We start from the raw sequence: 24124 nt of genomic DNA on the forward strand, positions 1-24124 counted from the left end.
TGGATCTGAGGGGAAAGTCTGTGTGTAATAACCTGTTAAAAATGGGATAGATAAATTTGATGATCAATAGCAGCAGAAGATGTAGAGAAATGACTAATCCGGAACAGCATTGTGGGTCATTGAAGGTCATTTTCCTTAGAAAAATGGGTGCAAAAGGCAGTGTACTTTTCTGAGGACTTTCTACCGCTTCTTTCTTTTCACACACACATTGCTGAGAGTTGTGAAACAACTTATTGTTCATATCCTGTAGGAGTGCTCCATGGGATTGTGATTTGTAAACAGGTTTTCAGAACTGGATTTGAGCTAATGACTTTCATACACTATGTGTGTTCTTTTACCAAGTTTTAAAAATTATTTTGGTTCCCCTAAACACCTCCTGTGTGCAAAGGGAGTTTCAAAATGGCTGTTTTCTAAATATGCTTAGGAAGATGAAAGTCTAAATACTCATAAGCGATTTTACCCCTGGGCAACATGACGTATGAGTTGCCTAAAAATAAATGTCTGATTTTCATAGCTCTCTTATTGATAAATGCTTATCTTGCATTTGCAATGACACTTCTATAATTTCAGATATTGCTTCCACCCTGAAGCCATTTTTGGGTGATTGTGGCTTGTATTCTGGAGTTTTAGGTCAGATTTCTATGTATAAGGATCTCTTCATCTGTTTGAATTATTCATTTATAAAAGGAATAGATCATACCCACATTGCATATTACCAATTTGTCATGTAGAAGATATGCTGATTTATACCCACAAAAACTGGTGCTTTCAGATGTTAAAGCATCTGAATTACTATGCAGCTCAGCAGGCCCGAGTTATCTATTGACATAGCTCTCACAAAAGGTTTGCTCACCTTCTCACAGAAGTCTACAAAGGTTTGCTGAGAACTACATATACATTTTCATGTTGCTTTTGTCCTTTCATTCTTGGTTTAGACCCCAACATGTTTCTTTTCCTTGGCCTTTTGCTGAACACAAGTCTGAGGACACTGCATATTTTGACCTTTTCCTATGATGCTTTAATTTCCAGCAACCTTTGAAATAAATTATACTTTTTTTTGTCATAAGCATACTGTAAGGAATTTCAGCATTGCACCACTTAAGAAGACCATTTTGATTCAGAGAAACAGACTGCATTGCCACTGCTTCTGCAGCTGTACGTCAGCGAGACATGACCTGAACATCATCCTATGCCCTGTCTCCACACCTGCACACCTTTGAGTAGATCATAGACAATCTGACTCCTCCTTGCCCTTCTTTTCCCCCAGGTCTGTTATTTAAAATGTGAATTTTCTGTGATACTATTTATATGCAAAACAATATGCAATTATACAAATTTGGCCAGTTATTGCCACACCTTACTCGAATAAGGAACAAAGTCTTGTTCAAGATAGGAACTGCTGTTTCCATTTAGATGAATTGGGAGACTAAGCTGAAGGACATCACTACTGTGATGTTTTCCCTCAGTCTTTCCTTAAAACCTACTCTGGTATACTACTCAGGATGATGATAGCTGGGATGCAGTGATGGACGTTTTCACTTGTTTGTTACTGCCATGAAGAAGTGAGGTGCAGCATAGGATAAAGGCATTGTCAGCTCTTGGGAGCACGGACCTTCATTTGTTAGTATGCAGTGTCCAGTAAAATGAGGAGGCCCTTTAAGCAACATTGCTACACTAATAGTAAAGAATAATATATTTGGAACTTTCTCTGTCTCATTCTATTTATGCATACATGTCTTCATTCAAAGAAAGAGCTTCTACGCTCTTTCTACAGTTTTTGAACCAAACAAATGTCCTTCTAGGTAGGGAACTAGCCTTCCTAGCTGAGGCAGGTATTCTTCAGTCTTTGAATTGCAGTCTTTTCCACGTAGTATTAAAAAAATGTATTTGTTTATTTATTTCCCTTTAAGGCTTAGTAGGGTCATGCATTAGTGTCCTGATAGTGTCCCTTCTCTGAGAATTAATGATGAATAATTTCAAGTAGTAGCAAACTGTCTGAAATAGGCTGTTATTATCTCTCAGTGCAAGTTAAAGCAAATCAAATAAAAACAAATCAGTATTAGTTCTTAACTGATTAAAAGGCATTTTTGATGTATTAAGATACACAAAAGCAAGTGTGGGTCTATTCAGTAGCTTTTGGGGGCAGGTCCTATTTACAAACAGGGCACCACCCACATAAATAATCCTGTTTGACTTGCATGTTAATATATGGGTGAATTAATGCTCATTAATATGTTGAAGGAGGATGGTTAACCTGAACTTCTTATCTGGTCACCATTGATGCAATCCAAGAAGGAATGACAGATGATTTTTTGATGTTCTCAGCCTTGTCTTATCAACGTCTTCTTGTTTTGTCCACAAAACTGAAGATTAACTTGCATGGCAGTTACTGCAAGACAACTTTTGTCATGTAAAGGGCCTGAAGGGCTGACATCATGAAAGTGAATGAAGAGAGAAAGGGGCTGATATTGAGATTTTTAATAGGGACTAGATCAGCTTGAAAGAGGTGAAATCTGTGGAACCAGGAATGGAAGCCACCATTGAAAAAAATGGTTTATGTATACATTTTTATTGATGTGACTTAAAAGCTAAGGGAAGTAAAATGAGAACATTCTGTTGTAATTGCATGACTGTGAGATTTTTTTCTTCAGCATTAGGTCTGAATAAGCAGCTGAATGACAGCACACCAAATAAGCAAGCAGTCTAAATCCCAAAATAGAATAAGTAGATGATGTAACCAGTGAGGTCTTTTATGGTGATGGTAGACCAAAGTCTCCCTTGGAAATAAGGTAAAAAAAATAACAAAAGAAAAGACAGACTTTAAAGGGAAACTACAATTCTAGGAGCAATGTACTGGGATTCTCTGGTGGGCTAGGTAAAACACATGATACAAAAATCATTAATTTTTTTTTTTGTTTACATTTTGAGGCATGAGAAGACACAGATTTCCTGCTTTCAAAAAGAAAGTGAAAATATATGGGAGTAGGAAGGCACCAAATTGTGTTTAGAAAAAGCTTAGTGTTCAGCTAAATGCACAGATGCATAAACTAAACACTTTTTATGCTTAAACCACTGTTTATATAGTAATGAGGATTTTCCATCAGTTTCTTCAGTTAAACAGTAGCTGTCTTTTTGCTGTTTAATGGAAACAAAGTAGTCTTGCATAAAAACATCAGCTATATCAGCATGTTATGCTCTTTTATCTTTTATATGAGTTCAGCATAGTCATAACCCTAACAGACCAACATTTTAACCTCCTTTCCTTTCGAATTTTGTCTCGGATTTGTGAAATGAACTGCGTCCAATTTTGCTTAAGAAGCAAGCTGGGGTTTTGGATGATAGAGAAAGTCAATATCCAGTTTTTGTTTTTGTTTTGAAAGATGGAGAAAGCTTGTTTATGACTAGAAACATCCACCAAATGCTCTAACACCAGCATAAATTAACTATTTACTCAAAGCCATGTTTACATCTGCAAAAGAAGCTATTACTCCATGTTTTCAGTGCCCCAGAGGCCTATAAATCCCCTGGAAAACATTGCAACAATGTAAAACAACCCAGTGCAGTTATTCCACAAGTACCATTTTTATAGGGCTGTGCTGTACCAGAGCATGCTCAGTCCAGTATCTACAATAAATCCAAGCCCTAGTGACATTTGTTCTACTGACTGGAGTCACTAGGGACCGCAGAAAGGAAGGAAGATGCAAGTCATGCTACTTGGACATTTTAAATAACCAGGCAGCATGCAGATGAATCCTATAAGTGCTGTGTTGCTAAGGAGCTCTCAGCAGAAGAGTGCGTAAGAGAGGGAATGAAGTTTTTCAATACTTTACTTTCAATCTGCCTCTTGACACTTTGTCATACAACAGACAACTGAGATTGGATGGCTCAGGTTTTGTTTTATATCAACAGAAACTATCAGCCAGTATATTGCAGGGATGGTTATGCTAAGCAAACAGTCCCTCGTTCGTAGGTGTCCCCTTTGCCTCAAAATCCTGAGCAAGGATGTGAGAGGCCCATGTTCGGGGTGGCTAAAAATGGATAAAAAAGATTGGAAAAGCTCCTTTCTTGGCATTAAAGTTTTTCAAAACTGTGCAATTTTAAAATAAGATACCCATGATAAAAATAGTATAATGTCCAATCATCTTATTTAATTGGGTGGAAACTCAGTGACTGAGTAGTTTAAAATTAGATGGAATAAAGTTTTATATTGAAAAGAGTAACGCCCCAGAGCTCGTGTCTAACTGCTGTAACTCATTTTGTTGGAAAGCTGCAGACCTTTATTCCACTTCTTAATATACCTCTTGAATTTGTGCCGTTTCAGAGCTGCTACATACTCATTTTCAGAGCTGCCAGACCAGAGTTCAGGAGGTATTTTTTGAGGTTCAGAGGGGGATTTTTCTACCTCCACCTCCTCACCCCATTAGCACTGGCAAATGCAGCGTTCATTGTTGTTGCATGAAGTCCATCCCTGGAATTGCTGGTTACTAGTATATATGCTGGGATTTCATTGTTGCTTCAAGTCTCTGCTTTTTAGAGTATACTCCTACATCCTCCAGTAGGTATGCTAATTATTTTATTGCTCTTTTTTCCCCTATTTCTCTGATCTGATAATCTCAAGTATTGAGTCTACTCTTACTGCACAGCATCCAACCCTAGACTATATGGATGGGAAGAAGAGCAAAGAAATAAAACAGCAATTTTACTTTCCTAGAAAGATGGAGTTCAACACTTTCAGAGTCAAAAAGGGGGGATGATGTTTTACCTCCAGCCTGCCAACCACGACTGTATGTGACAACCGATCACAATAGAGAATGTGGGGACTGATGTGGGTTGTTTTACAGAAGAATTAAATAACTTTTGTATTTGTTTTCAGTGTTATGACTTTTAGGGTGGAGAAAAAAGTTATACCTACCCAAATTGTATCTTCAATTGTAGTGAATGTTTCTTGATTTTCTTATCCCAGTAGAGGTAGGCATTTAAAATGAGCTTTGTTTAAAAGAGTAAAACAAATACTATCTGGGATTGTAAAACATATATAGGATTTACTATGCTTTGACATGCACTGTCAGACTATTTCACTAGCACATTACTTTACTAGGAAGGCTTTTCTTCTCCAGCTTATACGCAGCAAGTTGTGTGAGGTGAATGATGGAAGAGTCAGGCCATATTATTTAACATTTGTGTGCCAAATGGCCTCTCTTATTTGGGAAAATAAAAGTTTCTACTTTTGTATTAGTTTAGTGATCACAGAAAGACTTTCCATTACTGAAAAGGAGTTGGAAATGAAGCTGGGGACAAAATGACCTTTTGATTTGACTAACATACTGTGGACTTGTGGTTTAATTATTGGACGCTCTTGGGTTTGGGGGATTCTTTTCTTTTTTTTCTTTTTTCTAAATATATCTGTTCTCAGAGTGCTCACTTGAGACCTGAACTTTATGTACACACTGACATGTTTGCAATTACTTATTACTGTACCTTCTCTTTCCAAATTAAAAATTCAGACTATGTAAGGAATATCAACTACTTTGGAAGTAGCAGTCCATTTTAGACATTTAAAGGAGGCTTAGACCTCTTAGTTACTTTAACTATAGTCTCTCTATATTATACAAGTAAAAGGGGAAAGTACAAGTATGGCATAAAAGTTTGCCAAGGCTGTACTTGAACCCATAGTTGAAGTGACCTCCCCTCTTAGATATATAGTAAATATTTTCTTGCACTCTAATCTTAAAATAATAGGAAGTACTCCAAACAATTATGTTGTGGCTTTTTGCTCACATCAAAATTGAACGTTTTTTTTTATTGCACCCTGCCAAAGCTTTCCATTATGAGTCACAAACTTTAACTGTACAACAAGTTTGATTGTTAGCAATCAAGAAAAATTACTCATCAAAAAGCTCTCCTAGACTGTAAAATTAATAGTAAAATAGATTTAGCAGAAAACTTAAACCTGCACTGTTAGTTAGATTTTATTTCTTTTACAGATTTATTTCCTTTATCCAATATGCTATTTAGAGAACTATTTTGGGTTTTCTGTTTAATTATGTGAGCATTTTTCCATCCCTTAACAATTGTACTACAGTTTGAAAAAGGAAATTGTGTTAGCTTCAAACATGACAAATCCTTTGGGTGTTTTTAATGGATTCTGCCATTTACGATAATCATTTGAGAAAACACAAAGAAAGGAAAATGTGGCATGCTGCTAAGTAGGAGAACTTGTAAGTCAAAAACAGCTGATAGTCAGGACTTCTAAAGTAGTCATTAGGAGGTTTTCTATCTAGTATTAACAGATAGTAATAGTTTTAAGTGAAAAATGAAACTTCCATGGTTGCTCTGAAAGCCAATGGTATAAATAGTTTAAACATCTGAAAAATTTTATTTTATAACCCTTCTTATTTTGGTTTCCCCTGAAAGACAGGTAATTCCATTTAATTGCATGTGGGAAAGTACTTTCCACTGTTTTTCCATTTTTATAGTTAGTGTTGTACTTCAGCACAATGTTGTAAAGTAAACTGTGAATGAAATAGTAGAATACACCCAGAACAGCAACTCTGTTTGGTAGGAGAGTACGTGTGTGCGTGTTTTTCTGTTCTTAAAAAAAATCTGGATATCTACTAAGGTATGTTATGAGCACAGCTGGGCCTGTTGGCTTCATTGTAATGCTTTCTGAGGGATAATAAGATTTACAAAACATGTCACTAAAACATATGCAGGCATGTGCATTTGCACAGAAATCTATGATATTTCTTAAAGACCCAGACAGGGATTACAGTTGTGCCTCACGCTGAAAGCTGTAATGCCACACTAGCTGAGCCACGTCCAACAGGGGCAGCCACCAAGGCAGGGAATGACCACATGAAATTGCTTGTGAGGATCGCGACACTCATCAAGACTGTGAAATGGAAGGTGATTTGTGATCCTGCAGTTCTGCAAGGTGCTACATACACTGCAGAGGCCAGTTATGAGTGTTTCAAAAGGACAGGTTTTAGAAAGAGTAAAAACATTTGAGGCAGACTGTTTGAAAAAAAAAAAATGAAGGGAGAAAGGGCACGCTAACATAGGATTAAGCAGAAATATTGGATGTTAGATTTGCTCCAGACACTGTTTTTTTCTGTCACATGTTCAACATATATAAAATTTTCACTACATCATTAAGGAGTTCCAAAGAAATCTGTTCCATGATGAATGGAAAAAAAAATTTGCCAGTGTAACACACGTGGAAGAATTACACTGAAAAATACCACTGTGAAATGGCTTCCTGTTTCCTGTAGCAGCAAAATAATTCTTAGAAAGAGTTAAAGTAGAATTTTTGGTACCCATTTATATTTTCCTTTGTGTAACTGTATCCTGAAGACCTGCTTTGGAAAGATGGGTGAGTAAGGCAATATGGAGCCCTAAAGAAACTCCAACTGTATTAAACTTCTGTAAGTGTTTCAACTTTTATTGCTTAGTATGGAAAACTAAAATCCTGGATTCTTTGGCTTATGTGCAAACTATTTATTTTTTTGTTCGGACAGGAGCTCATGCAACTGCAATAAAATTCTTTTAAAAAGCAAACTTAGAAGTCAGCAAGATTTTGACTGTAAGTTCTGCATGTATATTTTGAGAAAATATATATGTAAGAGCCTAAGAAAATACTTTTCTTTAATCAACTCAAGACTTCTCATGATCATACATAACGTAAGCTGGGACTTATAATGGGATCAAAATCAGCTCTGACACCCTTGTCACTGAGAAGCAATTCCACTGAAATTCTTGAGCTTGCCCCAGCTTGCCCACTGTAATTTGGGGAAGAACTTGGCCTATCCTTAGAAACTGGCCCAAATGGCACACTCTTTTCTAGGCCATTTGCTCTAGTGAAGGTACATATTTTGGCACAATGATGTGGTCCGTTACAAGATCTACAAGAAATAGTATAGATTCTGGCTTTTACTGGTTTTTTAATGTAATGTCTTGTGAGTGAGGAGTGGGGGCAATGGCACTGTCTATATATAGCACGTCAGCTAAGGAAGAAAGAGCATAAGGCTATACACTTAGTGAAGTCTGGAAATTACACCTTGATTTCTGCAAACTTTGGATAAGGTGACTACAGTGACTATGTAAAAAAATTGAAGTCTATTTGCATACGGATAAAACACAATGATTGGTTATTAGAAGGATATGTGGAAATTCACAATGAAGATTTATTGTACTGATATCTGAAAACTAAATAATTGAGATCTTTATGTGGAGTAACCAAGTTTGTAACATCTCAATGAAAGTGTTTTACTCACAGATTCGAAGAATAATATCCACAAGATCTGAACTTTCTAAGCAACAGAACTATTAGCAAGAGCTGACTGCTGTTTGGGAAGCAAACATCGTTAGTCCTGCAGTGGAATGTATTGCTGCTTTAAATGCAAGGGACTTTGAATGTAAATTTGAAAGCATGTAAAACTAATGGCCATTTATATAAAGAAGTTAATACAGAAACAAGGTTTGTAAAATGCATTGCTTGACATGTATTCCCATCCCCACTGTACTTTGGATTCTTAATATTAACAGTGGCAGTCTAACTTTACAGAGAAAAAAATAATATAACTATTTTCATGATATTTAAATTCTAAATAGCACATGCAGGATATATACCGGTATAATTTCTCTATATATTTCTTAGCAGCAAGTCACTGCAACATATTTTTCCATTCCTTAGCCTCATCTCTGTTTTTGCTGGCAATATCTTAAGCTAAATATTTAGCATTTTATGTCATATAAAGTGGAGCAGCCTCAACTATATTTTAACTATGACAAAGAGGCAGATCTACACATACTTGTGAGAAAGCATCTCCTCAAAAAGCTCACTGGCCAAAAGGATTAAAACATCCAGAGTGCATTCTTTATCACTAAAGTATTTTAGTTGTTTTTTTTTTTTTTTCCCAGACATGAATTAAATATGGCCTTTTGTTAAAGCTGAGTCCCAGAACACTGCCTATGTTGGCTGCTCTATTTTTTTTGGCAGGACAAGGGTCTCCCTGCTTCACAAAGCTAAAATGAAAACTACAACCCATCATTTTAGGGAGATAAGACTTGTTGAGAGGTGATTATCTAACTAAGTTCTATGTGTCATATGCTGTTTTCTCTTCTTAAGCAACCACTTCCCTACAGTTTGTAGTGCTTTAGGTCTTTCATGTACCATCTTTACAGAAAAAAATCTATTTTCCTAAGTATTTTTATACAATAAAGTAGGGCCAAAAGGAGTATTTTAATGCCTCCTTGGAGTTCCGATACAGCTGCTGTCCAGGGAAGGGCTTTCATCAGACCGATGATGATGACTGAGGCACACACAGTGTTTGGAGTGGGTTTGGTCGCTCTTCACTTTTATTCTACTTCCTTTGGGTACGAAAGAGCCTCTGTGGGAGACATCTAGGAGGTGGGACTTAAGAAAATAAAGATTATATACACTCCTATCTTAACTACCGTTTTCTCCACTTGGATGTCTTTGTTCTAAGAGGCTTCTGCATGGAAAATTTTTTGGTTTAATTTTGTAGGTTAACTCTTACTCAGGAGAACTCACGGCTAATCTGTGGGGAGATGGTGCTGGCAGCTCTCACCTTCATTTAATGAAACTCTTCTACAAGAAAGCAAATTATAAAAATGGTTCGGTAAATAGGCAAACAATCACCACGTGTATGTTATTCGATGCTGCATGTAAGAGATGTATCTCCAGAAGTCCAAATGGGAATTGAAAGTCCCACTGGATAAAGTCCTATTAAAATGCAGCTGGTAAAGTTTCTTTAAGGGAAATCCTGTGTCTCCTTTCCTAACATAAGCTATAATTATACAAACATTTGGGACTGACAGTAGTGTCTTCCACATGAAGATCTACTAACTAGTGTAATTATTCATATGAGAGAATTCATATGTTGTCTTCCATATTTGCATGGTTTGAAGAAGAAATGACATGTACATGGTATATAGTTGGATCGATCAGATGACCTGGCAGAAGCACATCTTTTCCAGCACAGGTATCTTCAAGAACCTGCAGCATTAGCCATCGCAGTGTTATGAATCAGTGTTTCCGATACTGCAGTACAATTCCTAGACTTGTACTTTCAGGAGGCAGTAATAACAAAATGTTGGCAGCAACAGCTAGTAGGTAATGGTTTAGGATGGTATATAGCGTGTTTCAGAATACTCACTGGTTTTGCTGTGCCAGTTCATGTTTTTTTTGGGAGTGGATATGAGGCTGTTTTAAATTGTTAATTGTCACAGACTGGGTTAGAAAGCATTAACTCAATAAGCAAACAAAAGTTTGTTTTCATTAGAATGAAAAGAAGGATTCATGTAATTTTGACGTCGTACTTGTGCTACTGTGCAGCTTTGCCCATTTGCACATGCAGAGTTGTGAATTATGGAAGTGGTGACGCTGTTTGTTCCAATTTTCAGAAAGGATTCTCTAAATACATTTAGTGAATTGCAGCTCCAGAAATACTTTTAATGACATTCTCAAAAGAGGCACTCACAGTGAATATGTTCAGTGATTTGGAACTGTACTTTTAACTGAGCAAAAACTTCTAAGAATATTATTTAAATGACTTTAAAGAGAAGGAAAATTATGAAACAAAAATAGATTAATTAAGTCTGCAGCATTTGGTTGCACAGTCTCAACTGGTGCAAATAAGAGTAGGTGCATCAAAGTAAGCATAGCTATGTAGATTTAACTAATTTTTTTGGTACAAAGATTATACTCAAAAGTAGGGAGTAAGGATTTAAATTAGGATCCTGCAAAGCAACGGGCAATGTTTTGGACACAGGGTAAGTTTACGTACTAATTCTGAGCAACTTTGAATTGAAAATTTAGAAAAAAATGTCATGGAAAAACGTCATAGTATTCTCTATTAAATGCCAAAAATGTTTGAAAGTGACTATTTCTGGGTAAATCTTGCTCTCATATGTAGTTGCTGGCAAAACAATAGGAACCATATGGAGACCTTTATGCCAGCTCCTTGCTTGTGTCTCAGTGAACTATTTCATTTTGTCAGAAAATATAATTAACTATAAAGCATCAGAAACAATTAGATTAGGCAATTCAGCTGTATACCAGTATGTACTTCTAACCATTAAAAAACATAGTAGTCCTCTCCATAATATCCGTTCGCAACTGTAATAGTACAAAGTTGCTTATTTTCTTCATATGTGTATTTCAGATTAACGATATTTTGCTAGATGATTGCCCTCATACTAAAGTATTTTTCCCTAAGGTCATATTGCTACTATCTCAAAGGAAAAAAAAAAAAAAAGTACTTTGCATTGAATCACATATCATTGTTGTGTCCTATTGATGTTTAGAAGCTTTTGTTTACATGTTAGTGATTTAAACAAATGTAGAGGAATTAAGTTTGAAAGAAATGTTCTTTCACACGACATTAAACTACTCAGAAGTAACAAGCTTTTTGCGTTGATTACTTTGTGTAGATTCCTTCATTGTAAAGTAAATAACCATGTAGTAGTAGTTCTCTGCAAACACTTGAACATGATTTATAGAAAGATATGCAATTAAGAACATTTAATTTATCCAACTTCACTATAAATTTATAGTGAAATAAATTTAGAAATAGGTTGTTCATGGTAGGTGCTTTCTGAGAATAAGTGTTGGAAGATGTGAGTGAAAGCTGAAAACCTGGACATTGAATAACAACTCTAGGGGTGAAATTCCGATGGCTTTTTTGTCACAAAACATTAGTGGTTATTGTCACTACTCACTCTCAGTATGGATGTCAGGACCTGAAAACCATCTGCAACTGCCAATAGAACGCTAGTAATCTGACTTACTTTTGAAAATTTTTGTCTGGGATCTTGCATTGCAGGTATTAACTGAAAGTTCATTTCTGTCTGAGAAATGAAGGTACGTCAGCTGTTGAACTAATCCAAGAAAAAATAGCAGGTGCTTCTTGCACATTTTGCCTGTGATTCTGACCCTACCCAGTTAGCAGCAGAACTTTGTATCATGGATATTCTGACCAATCTCTTTTCCCTATTGTGTGACCAGTCCTTTTTTTCCTAGGCATGCATCAAAAGCAAAAATACCAAAATGACCACTTTTCATAGTCTACACATAGGAGTTAGATCCTGTGTTTGCTTAGTATGCTTCACCTCTCAATGATGTAGAGAGAAGGAAATAGGAACTCTGGTGGGACAATATGAATGTCGGGATTAACAGCAATCCTTTCCTTAGAGTAAAGTAGAAGTAACTTTTGAGGGTGGGAATAATGCAACTAGTAATGATTTTTTGTAAAAAAAATTGAGCTATTATTAAACTCAGGAAAAATCTAAGCCTCCAAAGATCTGTAGAACAGTCATTTATAGCTTTGAATGTCTTTCCAAATGGTACCTTCTACATCAGTTACCAACAAGAATTTTTGTCTAACAGGAGATATTAGAGATGCTGCCTGGAATTTCTGAAAACTGATAAAATCAGTTCTGAGAAAGAGGTATGACCTACATCCCTCAAAGCAGTGTTTAACTGCCTACGTTACTTGACATCCAAAGAACAAAGGTTTACAAAAGGGAGACTGATAAGGTACTAATACCTGCACGTAGGCTACATCTTCTGAGAGTGTGCCAGAATTTGTTTGGGAGAAGGCGGAAGACAGACAATATAGATTGCTGTGTTTTTCATCAAGTGGTTTGTACCATCTGTATATATTTTACGTGTGCCTTTTGAGAGGCAAGGAGTGTAACTTAGATCCCCCCAGGCTTTGTTCTCTGCCTCTACACTTACCATTTGGCATAAGATGTAGCCAGTAGAAGAAAACTAAGGTTGTCGGGACTTTTTTCTTGTCTTAGTTACAACAGCTGCAAAACAGATGTAGGCTGACATGAGTTCTGCCAAAAATCGCTTCCAAGTCTCCCACCCATTTTCCACCAAAGAGAAGCTAGTCAGGTGATATGAACAGAGACCTGAAGGTCAGAATAGGAGCTCCCAATCCTGGCTCTATAGAGACTGTTAAAAAGAAACAATCAGAAAACCTAGATTTACTGCTTTGGAAATTAAAACAACCAAAATTTCTAAAATTACTATTCCAAGCAGTACGATATCAATAGAAAATAAAAGGCAATCTGTACATGAACCACAGCAACACTGCAGCAGAGAAAGTCAGATGACAGCAAGAGTTCATAACTGGTGTTCACCTAACTGGCATCCATCTAAGTCTCTTTTTAGATATATTTTCAATATTTCAAATGCATTAAGGAAAATACCGTTGTCTTGCTGGCCAGATCTTTGCTGAAACAGATTTCCTAGGATTCCAGTTGTTCTGTTTTGTGAACCTCAGTATTGAGAGGGAGTCAGCTTTCTGTGTACCTGTCTCAGGTTTCTGTGTACCTCTCCAACTTTTGCTTTCAGCAATATTTGAATATATCATGTGTTTTTTTCAGAGTACCTTGACGGTTACAAATGTATTCAATGACATTCACAACAAATAAATAAAAACCTGAAACTTTTCCACTGTGTCATTCTGCTGATGAAATCATACTGCTGACAAAACTGTGGCTGCCAGGCACTTACAATCCAGCATTGACTTAAAGGTAGTATCCAGCAATGACAGAAATGTCTAAATAACCAATTGTCCAAGCATGCTTATATTTGCACAGGATCTGTGTGGGCTAATATTGCTAGTAGTGCTGAATCCTCTATGCTGGCAAAGATGAAGGACAAATGCTACTCATGCAGTTACATTTGCCTTTCCTTACATCAGTATCCCAGGAACGTGGAATTTAGATGCTAACTGCATTTGTAAATTGGGAACTCTGAACCATGAGTATTAACCTGAACGATGACTTGGCTCCTTATGGTTTTGCTGGCTGTACAGTGATTCTGTTTCCCTCATGGAACCATCTGCTTGCAGAAAAATTGCTTGTGATATAAGTCTCAGTCACTTACAGAGACTGGTATCCTCCTGAGAGATGTTTGGATGGGTACTCCTGAAGTTTTTCCCTTTGACCGTTCATGATAGCAGTAGCTACCAAGGTTTTACACCCTTGACCCCACTTCCTGTTGCATTTCCAGGCTTATGTCTTCATTTCTAGTATTTAATTTTCAGTATGGTGTCAGTGTCATCTGTAGGTGCATTACTTTTATTTAAGGTCACAATCTTTAGTTTGGAAACCAGTGAGCCATGGATCTTTCTTACAGCAAATATTGACATGGGAAGACTTCTTGGCTCATGGCCTCACACAAGCACAGGTTTGCCAAGACAGTTAAGAGGACTTTAGCAATGACTTGCACGAAATACATTTCTGTGTCGTGCTGCTGATAAGGAGTATGCACACCTACCTGCTTTCAGACATGTATGAAACATATGTCTGGTGGTATAAGTCTGAATGCTAAGAAAAATTATTTAGGTATCATCTCTCTTCAGTGATGCATTGGAATGCTGATGTAGTGGTTTAAGTATTTAAGTTCAGGTCATCTACATAGTATTTGGACCTTATAATGAGGTGGCAGACGAGGAAATTTCAAGGAAGAAAAGCAACGTGCATGTTCCTGCAATGGAAAAATGTGGAGAGAAGTTATAGTGACTCCAGTTTGCCAGCTAGTATGAAGGAAGAAATGTGAACTTCTAGGTTTAAGGTGATTTTGATCTGTCAAGTTTTCTATGTTGAGTTTGCACAATGGGCCTTGGCCCCACACTGTAGTCAATGGGTATGCCATCTAATGGGGTCCTATCCTAGAAAATCCCTACTCCAGTTGTGGCTGAACAGCTCCCACACCCACTCAGCAACTTTGGTGGATACCCTCAGTCATACACACCAGCAGTACACTGCACGTTCGAAGCAAAGTTCTATGTGTCATGTCAGCAACAGTTAAGAGGTTTGGTGATTTGAAACCATTAGCTTTAAAACATTTTAAATTAATGACTATAGCACTGAGTCAAGAATCAATAGTTCTCATTAAAAAAAAAAAAAAGTTCCCTTCCAAGCAACAGAGTGACTGACAAAAAGTGAAAACATTTTTATACCTCTTTATAAAGAGTAGATAGTTGACTGTAGTTTTGAAACCAGAGTCACTGGCCAGTTGGACAGTCTCAGGCATGTCGATGATTCATCTGACACAGAGTCCCAGGGAGTGATTTCTTGTGCGCCTGTTCATTTGGATGTTGATGCAGGTTTCTATTTAAATCAGCAGCTGAAGTGTGAATTAATCTGTGACATTTTTAAGATGGTTCATGAGGCCAGAATTTGACTAATGATACTCCTACTGATCTCCTGCTAATTTTGGATTTATAGGTGTTGTATCATACCCAAACTTATAAATGTCTGGTCCTTTTCCCCGCCCCCCCCCCCCCCCCCTTTCCACTCTCTCTTTCTCTGTTTTCTATTTTTTTCTTTTTTTTTACAGTTTGATCTCTTTTCATTTATTTAAACAGACTTCACTGACAGCATCAAAATGACTGTCACTGAGTTCAGTAGTTTGGCTCAGGAACAAATGTACCTGTTTCTGAGAGTAAAAGGAGTCAGGAGGCTGGTAATGAAACTTTCAGCAAAGCTCCTCTGATTGTGGCCAAAGTATTCCTTAGGTAATGAGCTGTAGTGGTAGCAAATTTCCTATACTGATACCAGCTGTGGTATAACCTCCCTACCTGCACCGTGGCATGAGTAGGAGGAGATCCCATTATCACATGGGACGTGCTCACTGATTTCTTTTTGGTGTGTGTTCAGTTTCCTATGCTTTGTCCGTTACCTTTCCCTGAAAGTGTAACTGGACTAAACTTTAAAGTGTATTCTTTAAAACAGAGCTTTGGCTTAAGGTATTAGTGAAATGATAGGAGAGAGATATTCTTGAAATATTACTCATTAAGACACTAATCAAATGATACACATCCTGTACTGGTTGGATGCACTGAGAGTTGCCAGAAGTGGGAAGGAGTTGAAGCCTGGCAGAAATTCTACAGAGAACTGTTAGGAAATGAAACACTGCAAGATTTTAAGCTAAAGTTTGACATGCGTGAATGGAAGCAGCAGCTCACGTCTGTCAGAATTACTGCTGCTTTCCTGATTTACAGTGAAGAATCCATAGGTATGAAAGCAAGGGTGTGTTTCTGAGAGAAGAAAGTTTGAAGAATGTAAATTAAGCATGTTGTTATCTTTGGGCTTGTTTCCTATTTAGCTGTACACTTGTCATTACTTCCATTTTTTCATCTTTTTTTTTTTTTCAGATTCCCAAGAAGGAAACTACAAGTCAGAGGTCAACAGTAAACCCAGGAAGGAAAGGACAGCTTTCACCAAGGAGCAAATCAGAGAGCTAGAAGCAGAATTTGCTCATCATAACTATTTGACCAGGCTGAGGCGATATGAGATAGCAGTAAACCTTGACCTCACTGAAAGACAGGTACTGATGCAAAAAAATGGACTTTAAACGCTTGCCCAATATTTCCCAGTGGTTAGTAGCTCCTCACAGTAGAGCTCTTGTTTATGTTACTAATAGATATGTTGATATATCAGACTGAATGTTTATAGCCAAATGATATACATTTATTATCTCTCTGCTATGCAAGTAATTTATATTTTTATATGTACCAGCTACAGATTAGTTTCATCTAGTAGGCAGAGATGGAAGATAAAAGCATAAGTAATATATCTGTTAAACTATTGCACATCTTTTCTAATCTGCCCACACTGATGTGGCTGAAGAAGTGGTAGGTCCCAAATACTGCATGCACAAGCAGTGGATTGGCCTGCATGCAACAAATATGAGCATCTTGTTTTAGTCTATTAAATATATGCAGTTGCCATTTGTCCAGAGTTTCTGAACATCCTGTTTCCAGATGGCAGCAAGAATAGAAACACCAGCAAAACTGGAATACAGGCATTTTTAACCACTTTCTCTTACCCTGCACTGTGAAAGCAGAGGAGATGACGGAATTTCTTATCACTGTTATTGGTTTCCTGCTCACCAAACCCTGGTCCAGGAAACACTTCTGCACGTGCTCAAGTTTCATCATGCATGTTGTCACATTGATTTCTAATGGAAATATTCATGTTAAGCATGTACTGAAGTGTTTCAGGATCTCATCCCAACACACTAAATAGGTAGTAAAGTCACATTTGAAATAATAATTACATCAACATACACATTTAAAAAATGTGTTTTAGTAAAGACATTTAGAATACTGGACTCAAGTACACCAAATCTGATGAAATATTACCTACAGTTTTATCATTAAAATTGAAAGCTTTTTGCCCACTGATAGACAGTCATCCTTTCTTCAGGAATCAATATTAGATTGAGGGATTGCTTTAGATACAATCAATAAGATGGTGATATATTCAAGGGAAGGTATCAAAATAGCATCATGATTTGTGAACTCTAGATATGAGAAGTTTTGCAATTTTCTTGAGTTTCATTAACACCTACTATAAGTAGACATCTCAGTGAAAAACGAGCCTTTTCTATACATATGAACATACATTTACTCACACAAGCAAATGAAACAGTTTTTTTCTTTGAAGGCTTCTAGAGAATGGCTGTTCCTTCCAGCTTGTCAAGAAGAAGCCAGTAATTTCTCTTGTTTGACTTGAACACGTTGCCAGGTTCCACTGGGGTCATTTTCAGTTATTTAAATACGTTTGTTATATTTGTAAAGCACACAATTTTGTATCAAACAATTGATAAAATTTTGCCTTTCATTTCCACTGTCTAAGGTAAGCTGAGACAAGTAGATTAACTTCCACACCTGATTTTGACACCTAAGGGGAGGAGGAATGAATTCTTGTCTCAGTGACAAAGGTAGAGTCGGTGTGGAACTGAGCAATGATAAATAAATTTTAAAAAACATCTGCTGGCCAATTTGATGGGAATCAGTCAGCTGAATTCAGAAAACATATCCCCATATTTAATAAAGGTGAATTTGGCATGGAATTTAACTATTCTCCCTGATAAATTCTTCATTCTTTTCTTCAAAGATCAGATTGACCAGTACAACTAAATGAAGAGACAGTTCACTATCCTAAAGCAAACAGTTAAACTAAAAGCACTTAACATACTGAAAAGGGACAGATAAATACTGAATATTGTCTCTGGAGGAGAAAAGGCAGCCTGTGCCTCAGAAGTGCAGAAATTAATTTAAGTCATGGGAGCACTTGCTGTTTTCTAGCTGTCACATAATGTCGGTTCTAAGCATTCTGCTGATAACTATGATAATTTCTATAGAATTATAACTAGCTTAATTATGTAATCTAATTCTTCTCTGCTTCCCCAGATTATCACAGAGTGACAACTGAGCTGCTAGAGATAACTCCCTTCCTTCCTTCCTTCCTGCTTTCCTGCCTTCCTTCCTGCCTTCCTGCTTAAAGCAACCCTTGCTTAGAAAAGGAAAGCATTAAGATTTTTAGCTTGATAGAGTCCAGTTCTGTATCTTGCCATGATAAAATGGTTTGAGAGAAAAAAAAAAAGATAGTATAAAAACTGTATTGTTAATCGAAAAGAAAAAGAAAGTTGAGAGGAAATTCTGGACATATTTTTCAGTTTCTGAATCATACTAAGCCAAGTAATGATGTCACTTCCAATGTTGTCAATTAGACGTGTCTCTTTTTTAAATCAAATATATTGCTTTGATGGAAAAATGGTGTAAATAGGCATGGAACTGGGTGTGAGTTTCCATGGTATATGGCAGTCTTCAGAAGCTGAATGCAGTAAGTCAAAAGCCTTGACTCTTCTTGCATACTTGTTTTACATCAGTATTCCTTCAGTGACTTAAAAAAAAATACCCCAGGGTGAACCTGGTGTCACACTAATATTTCTTTTTTTTCCAGTTAAGAGACTGAACTCATATTCAGGACCTGTCTTTCCATTATTAGCAGAATGAATGATTATTCTTGAGTGGGATAACAGCACTTATTTGTTTACTTACTACTGTTATTACTTTCTTTTACTAGCTGTCCCAACAGAGGAGATCATAGTTGACACCTATCTTAAACAGATGCAACAAAAACAGTCCTGACTGAATTAAATTATATTGATGGATTCCAAAAAAACACTCTCCAGTGAGGTAGCATTTTTAGAAACTTGCTATTTCTGGAACAGTTTTCCTTTACTATTTTTCCCCCAAAGGCTGCATTGCAGAAAATGGTACCTGATAGGCAGTAGTTCCTTTGTTTGAAATAAGTGAACACACAAGTGATAATCTTGATCTCATCACAGGCTATAGACCTATTTGTGTTGGAAGCTTTCTTGATCTCTCATGAAACATTGAATTTGCACACAGAGAATTGAAACTTGCTTCAGATAATACAACGACAAAAACCAGCAGTGGGCATTGGGTGAACTAACGCATCTGCTCAGAAAATAGGTTGGAGAGCAGACCTAACCCCTGATGGAATTAATTGTTTAGCATAATTGTTTTTACCAGGTTTTTAAAAAATGACAAGCATCATATTATTCAGAGGGCAGAAGAACAAAAAATAATCTGGGGAAAGTATTGTTGGGTCATCCTAAAGTTACAACTTTCAGTTATTTCCCAAGATGTGAGATAAATCACAGAACCTATTATCTTAAGAAAGCTCTATCTTCCTCTTGACTATAGTGATAATTTCAAACATACGCTGCAGCTTAAAAGAGGCACTGACCAACTAACACTTCATAATTACCTTTCTGGCATTTAAACAAGCTGTAGAAAAAAACATATGTCTGACCATATTTAAAAAGCTATATAAGGGTATTAAAGTTTTCTACAGTCATCAAAGTAAGGCTCCATTTGACTTTTTAAACAACTTACAAGATCAGTTCAAACATAAATGACTCATGGAAGGCCATTTCACAAAAATAATAATGAAAAAAACCCCTCACAACATATGGATCAGGAGAAGGAAGTAATCCCATCACTCCCTAAAAAGGAAACCTGAGTTAGAAGACAGGAGGATGAAATGAAATAAGTGCCTCAATTGCCTAGATATTAAGAGTGCACTTTGAGAGCATTATAAGCACATCTGGTGGTAGGATGGCTCTATTATGGTATTGTAAGAATTCCAGCAGTATAGGTACATATAATTCCTGCTCCATCTCCTTTAGAGTGCACTCACAATCCCTGCTCAGCCAGCAGTTAATAATTTTCAGCTGGCAGGCCTATATTATATTTTGAAGAGCCAGTTAGACTAAAAACTATCTTAGCTCCCTAGATATTTGTAACCTTGACAAGCGCATTCTTGGCTTTTTTGTACATCCAGATAAACTTGGAGAAGGTTCCATGCAAACTTTTTAATATCTCGCTGTGGGATGAGGAGAGGAAGCAGCTGCAGTGGGGTATCAGAGGCGTGGCAAAATGGACATTTTTATGGAGTTGGTCCTGCCAAATATAGAAAGAGTAGGAGATCTTTCCACCTCGCAAGATCTTTTTGCATGGAGCTAATCAAAAGAGTAATGTTGCAGTTCTGCAGGCTAGCTAAGGTTACCGGAATAAACAGTTCAAATATGTAATGCTTCTGTTTGCCAACATAAACGGAAAATCCCACCTAGTCAGATTAAATTCTGCTGATGGCAACGAGAAGGTTTATTTCTTCTTAACTTTAATTTCCAATACCTGCCCAGAAGCCACCAATCATTTATAAAAGGCCTGAAGCCATTGATTTTGCATGGACAAAGGACAAAATTTTGTCAAAATGAAGAGTGCTTTTGCATCTGTGTTTGGCTTCCATGTATGTGGTACCAACACGGGATGAGTGACAAAGGAAGAAGCTTTGTAATGCCTTTTTCTCCCAGAAAGAGAAGCAAGCAGCATTATTATTTAAATGCATTTCGGCAATGTTGGTATAGTACCATAACCCACACTATAGCACTGCATTGTTATGACTATACAAATAATAAATGAAGTTTTCCATTAGAAAAGTTTCCTTCAGAGCTGGTTACCTCAATCCTTCATCACAAGTGACTTCATTAAAATCCTTTTCAGCATCGCAGAGCTCCGGGGAGGCTAATCACTGCATTTTTTAGACTTGACTGGTAAGGTAAGAGTAGCTCCCCTTAGTCACCTGGGTGAGAAACCAGGGAGTTCAATGTTCCTCAATTAGGTGTTTGTTCTGAACGACCTCTGGAAGAGTAAATGTCTCTCCACGCATCACACAGCATGACTAGTTTCCTACTTTAGGCAGCTGGATTTCTAAGGTTAGGTGGTGAAATTATTCCCCTGTATACTTTCAAACAAAATCAAACAATGGATTGATAGGACAAGCTTGGCCATATCTTTATTGTGCTGTCAAGTCTTCTCTGAAAGGCAGCCGCTCATTCCAAGCTTCCATGTGTTAAGCACTCTCTATACACACTATAATAATGAGCGGGTGTGGCTTGAAATCCTTTGTATTGTTTGTTTTATATAAAGTAACACTCTTCATAAAATAGAACTCACTAATACTTTTATATTTGTCTTGAGCAATATAAATACCAGCAGTAAGAGTTACTGTGCTAACTCAGTTTGTTCTTTCTTAGGAAAGAATGCTCCTGGCAAACAATTATAACTCGTGCATAATTTTGATTTGCGTGATAATTCTTTTAAAAAACCTACATGGCAAAACTTCAAACAGCATATTTACTTTTGCAGTATTGATTGAATTTGAACAAGCAATTCCATGTGCAAAGATCCAAGTGCCTCAAGCTGTTACTGCTGAATGGACCCTACACCTGCAGAGAAACCCCGTGAGGTTCTGGGTGGGGAGAAACCTCTGTCTGTGCCAAGCAGCATATGCGATATAGACAGAAATATTAGCAGCTCATGCGGCTGCTTTTACAAAGTGAGTAAGGCTCTGCTGTCCCCTACCCCTACCCTTTATTAGACACAAGTCGAGAAAGATGTGGCTTCTTCTGTCACCTGTTTAAGGAGATAGGAGCTTTTTAGGTTTGTCATTTATAGTCACTTTAAAAAACAGAGAGAAGAAATCAGTGAGGAACAAATGGTATCAGAGAGGTACAAATGAACATGTAGAATAAAGGTGATTTTTTTTATGCAGGGCATTGAAAAATGTAGAATCTCTTTCTGGTTTCACTAGTTTCTTCTCCTCAAGGCAGGCCCTGCTGAAAACAGCTGCAGCTTCTTGAGGCTTACTAGCTTTAAAACTGGATGTTGATTTTGAGGCTAGTTTACCATCAAAAGACTAGGACTGGCTTGTTTTGGAAGGCAAAAAGGTCCCTCCAGCTTTGAAGTCATGCACTGTGGAACTAGTTTAAGTAAGTGAATACAAATGAGGGTGCTTCTTACTTGGGCAGGGAGATGGCTTCCACAGCCATAGAGCCCTGGAGGATTGTCATGGGCCGATAGTCAGAGGTTGCCTTCTGCCAAGTCCCACTTCTTGACATTTGCCTTTCTTCGTACTAAAGTAGTAGCAGAAAAAAGCATCAACACGCTTAGCCAAAAGCCAGTCTTAATTATCCACTGTCTTTTAACTTTCACACTCAGTTGACCTGTGCAAGATGGGCACAGAATGATGCATATTAGAATTTTTTTCTCACGAAATAAAATGCTCTACATGTGAGTAATTCATGCAGGTAAATGCCTATATAAAAAAGAGGCAAAGTTTAGCTAAGTCGATCATCCCCACAAATTAGTTTTCCACCATGTGTTTCTTTTGTAGATTTATATATATATGCAAAGAAATTGGATGAAGGTAGACTCTAAAAAGAAATATTATAGGAGAATAAGGTAGAGGAAGTTCTAGCAGCAGCCTCACAGATTGCCTTTCTTTGCCTCTGGACAAAAAAGAGAGATTAATTTTACAAAAAATACTCCCTTAGATTATGTACAACAAGCCAGTAGGAGGGAAGAACCTGAAATAGTGTGTCTCATTCTGCTTAAGGTATGGTAAACCTGAAACCTAGTTAAGAGAGGTTTTGAATAGGATGGGTTAGCTGTTTGATCATGAAATTAATTTTGAAGATCACTGGTGGAGAAGATGGCAGTTCTTTGGATGGAGTAGAGGGAGGTAAATTGAGTGCTCTCAAAGACTTCTGAAACTGGAATAAAATACTCCTGTCACTGCTCTCCTCTGAAATATAATGTCTATTCCATCCCTGTCTAAACGTGGGAGGTAGAAAGGAGAATGTATCACCTAAGCAGTACCCAAACCTCAACTGACTTCTATGTAACGAAAAACCAGAACTCACTCCTACACCTTCCTGGGTGCCAAAATCTCCAGCTGTCCTTTGTGCACCTGCCAAAACCTCCCCTTTTTCTCAACAGCTGCTGCAAAGTACTTGTGCACATTCAGTGCAAAGTCTTGTACAGTAACACAGAGCAGATTGCTTTAAATCAGTGAGCAGGTGACTTAAGCAATTTTAATCAGAAGGTTCTGGTACCACTCATTAATTTCCAAAGAAAAGTTAATTTTCTCCAGTTGATGTATTTCGGTACTATTTTATAATAACTAAGAAGATATTTAATACTCATATTTATTTAAACTGGTTTTAAGCTCAAAATATATTTAAGATTTTTAAGAGGGTTTTTCTGGAATAGAAATTGGAATTCCTTTAAATCATATAAGGAAGAAAATTAAGTTTAATTGAATAAAACCACCTTAACTTGCTCTCCCAGGTATCCAGCATGACTGAAATCCAGCTGAACTATTTAAAATCTTATGTTATCTTTAGTTACTGAAGTGAACTGATAACTCTAACTACCATTTCTGTAAATATTTTAAGCTAATAGATTTGATTCTTCCAACCCTTATAGTCTAGAATAGGAAAAGAAACTTTTCTGGTTTTACATTCCTATTTGCTTGTATAAGTTTGTTGAATAAACTATCACGAAAATACTATCTCTATATATGCAAAAAAGGTAAGTTTCAGCTGTATAACACCAGTGATTTCTGTAAAGTTCAGGAGTATGACTTTCTTTAAAACTTGGCAGCATAAGTGTACTATCTAAAAATAACAGGAATGTTTTCAGAGCCAAAGAAAGTTGAGAAGTAAACTTTTCAATTTTTTTAATTTTGAAAAGTCAGGGCTATTTTTTGTTATCCATATGTTTGTCTGCATTAGAGGAAAGTAAACTGACAGATTAAAAAAAATAATAAAAGAAAATGGACAATGGCTGACCAGGAGCAGAACACTTAAAGGGCTTGGTGATTTGGTCTTCCTTACACATCATTTAGGTATAATAAAACA

General features: G+C 36.9%; 1 protein-coding gene across 1 annotated transcript in view; it reads left to right on the plus strand.

Annotated features, from left to right (window-relative positions):
• The window catches only part of MEOX2 (mesenchyme homeobox 2), a 54265-nt gene that overhangs the window by 23612 nt on the left and 6529 nt on the right, over positions 1-24124 (plus strand). Inside the window, exon 2 of the mRNA XM_050891702.1 lies at positions 16197-16369. Coding sequence (XP_050747659.1) covers positions 16197-16369 — 173 coding nt within the window. The remainder of the gene's footprint in view (positions 1-16196; positions 16370-24124) is intronic.

The sequence above is a fragment of the Gymnogyps californianus genome, chromosome 2 (assembly GCF_018139145.2).
Source record: "Gymnogyps californianus isolate 813 chromosome 2, ASM1813914v2, whole genome shotgun sequence".
In the NCBI taxonomy this organism is placed as follows: domain Eukaryota; kingdom Metazoa; phylum Chordata; class Aves; order Accipitriformes; family Cathartidae; genus Gymnogyps; species Gymnogyps californianus.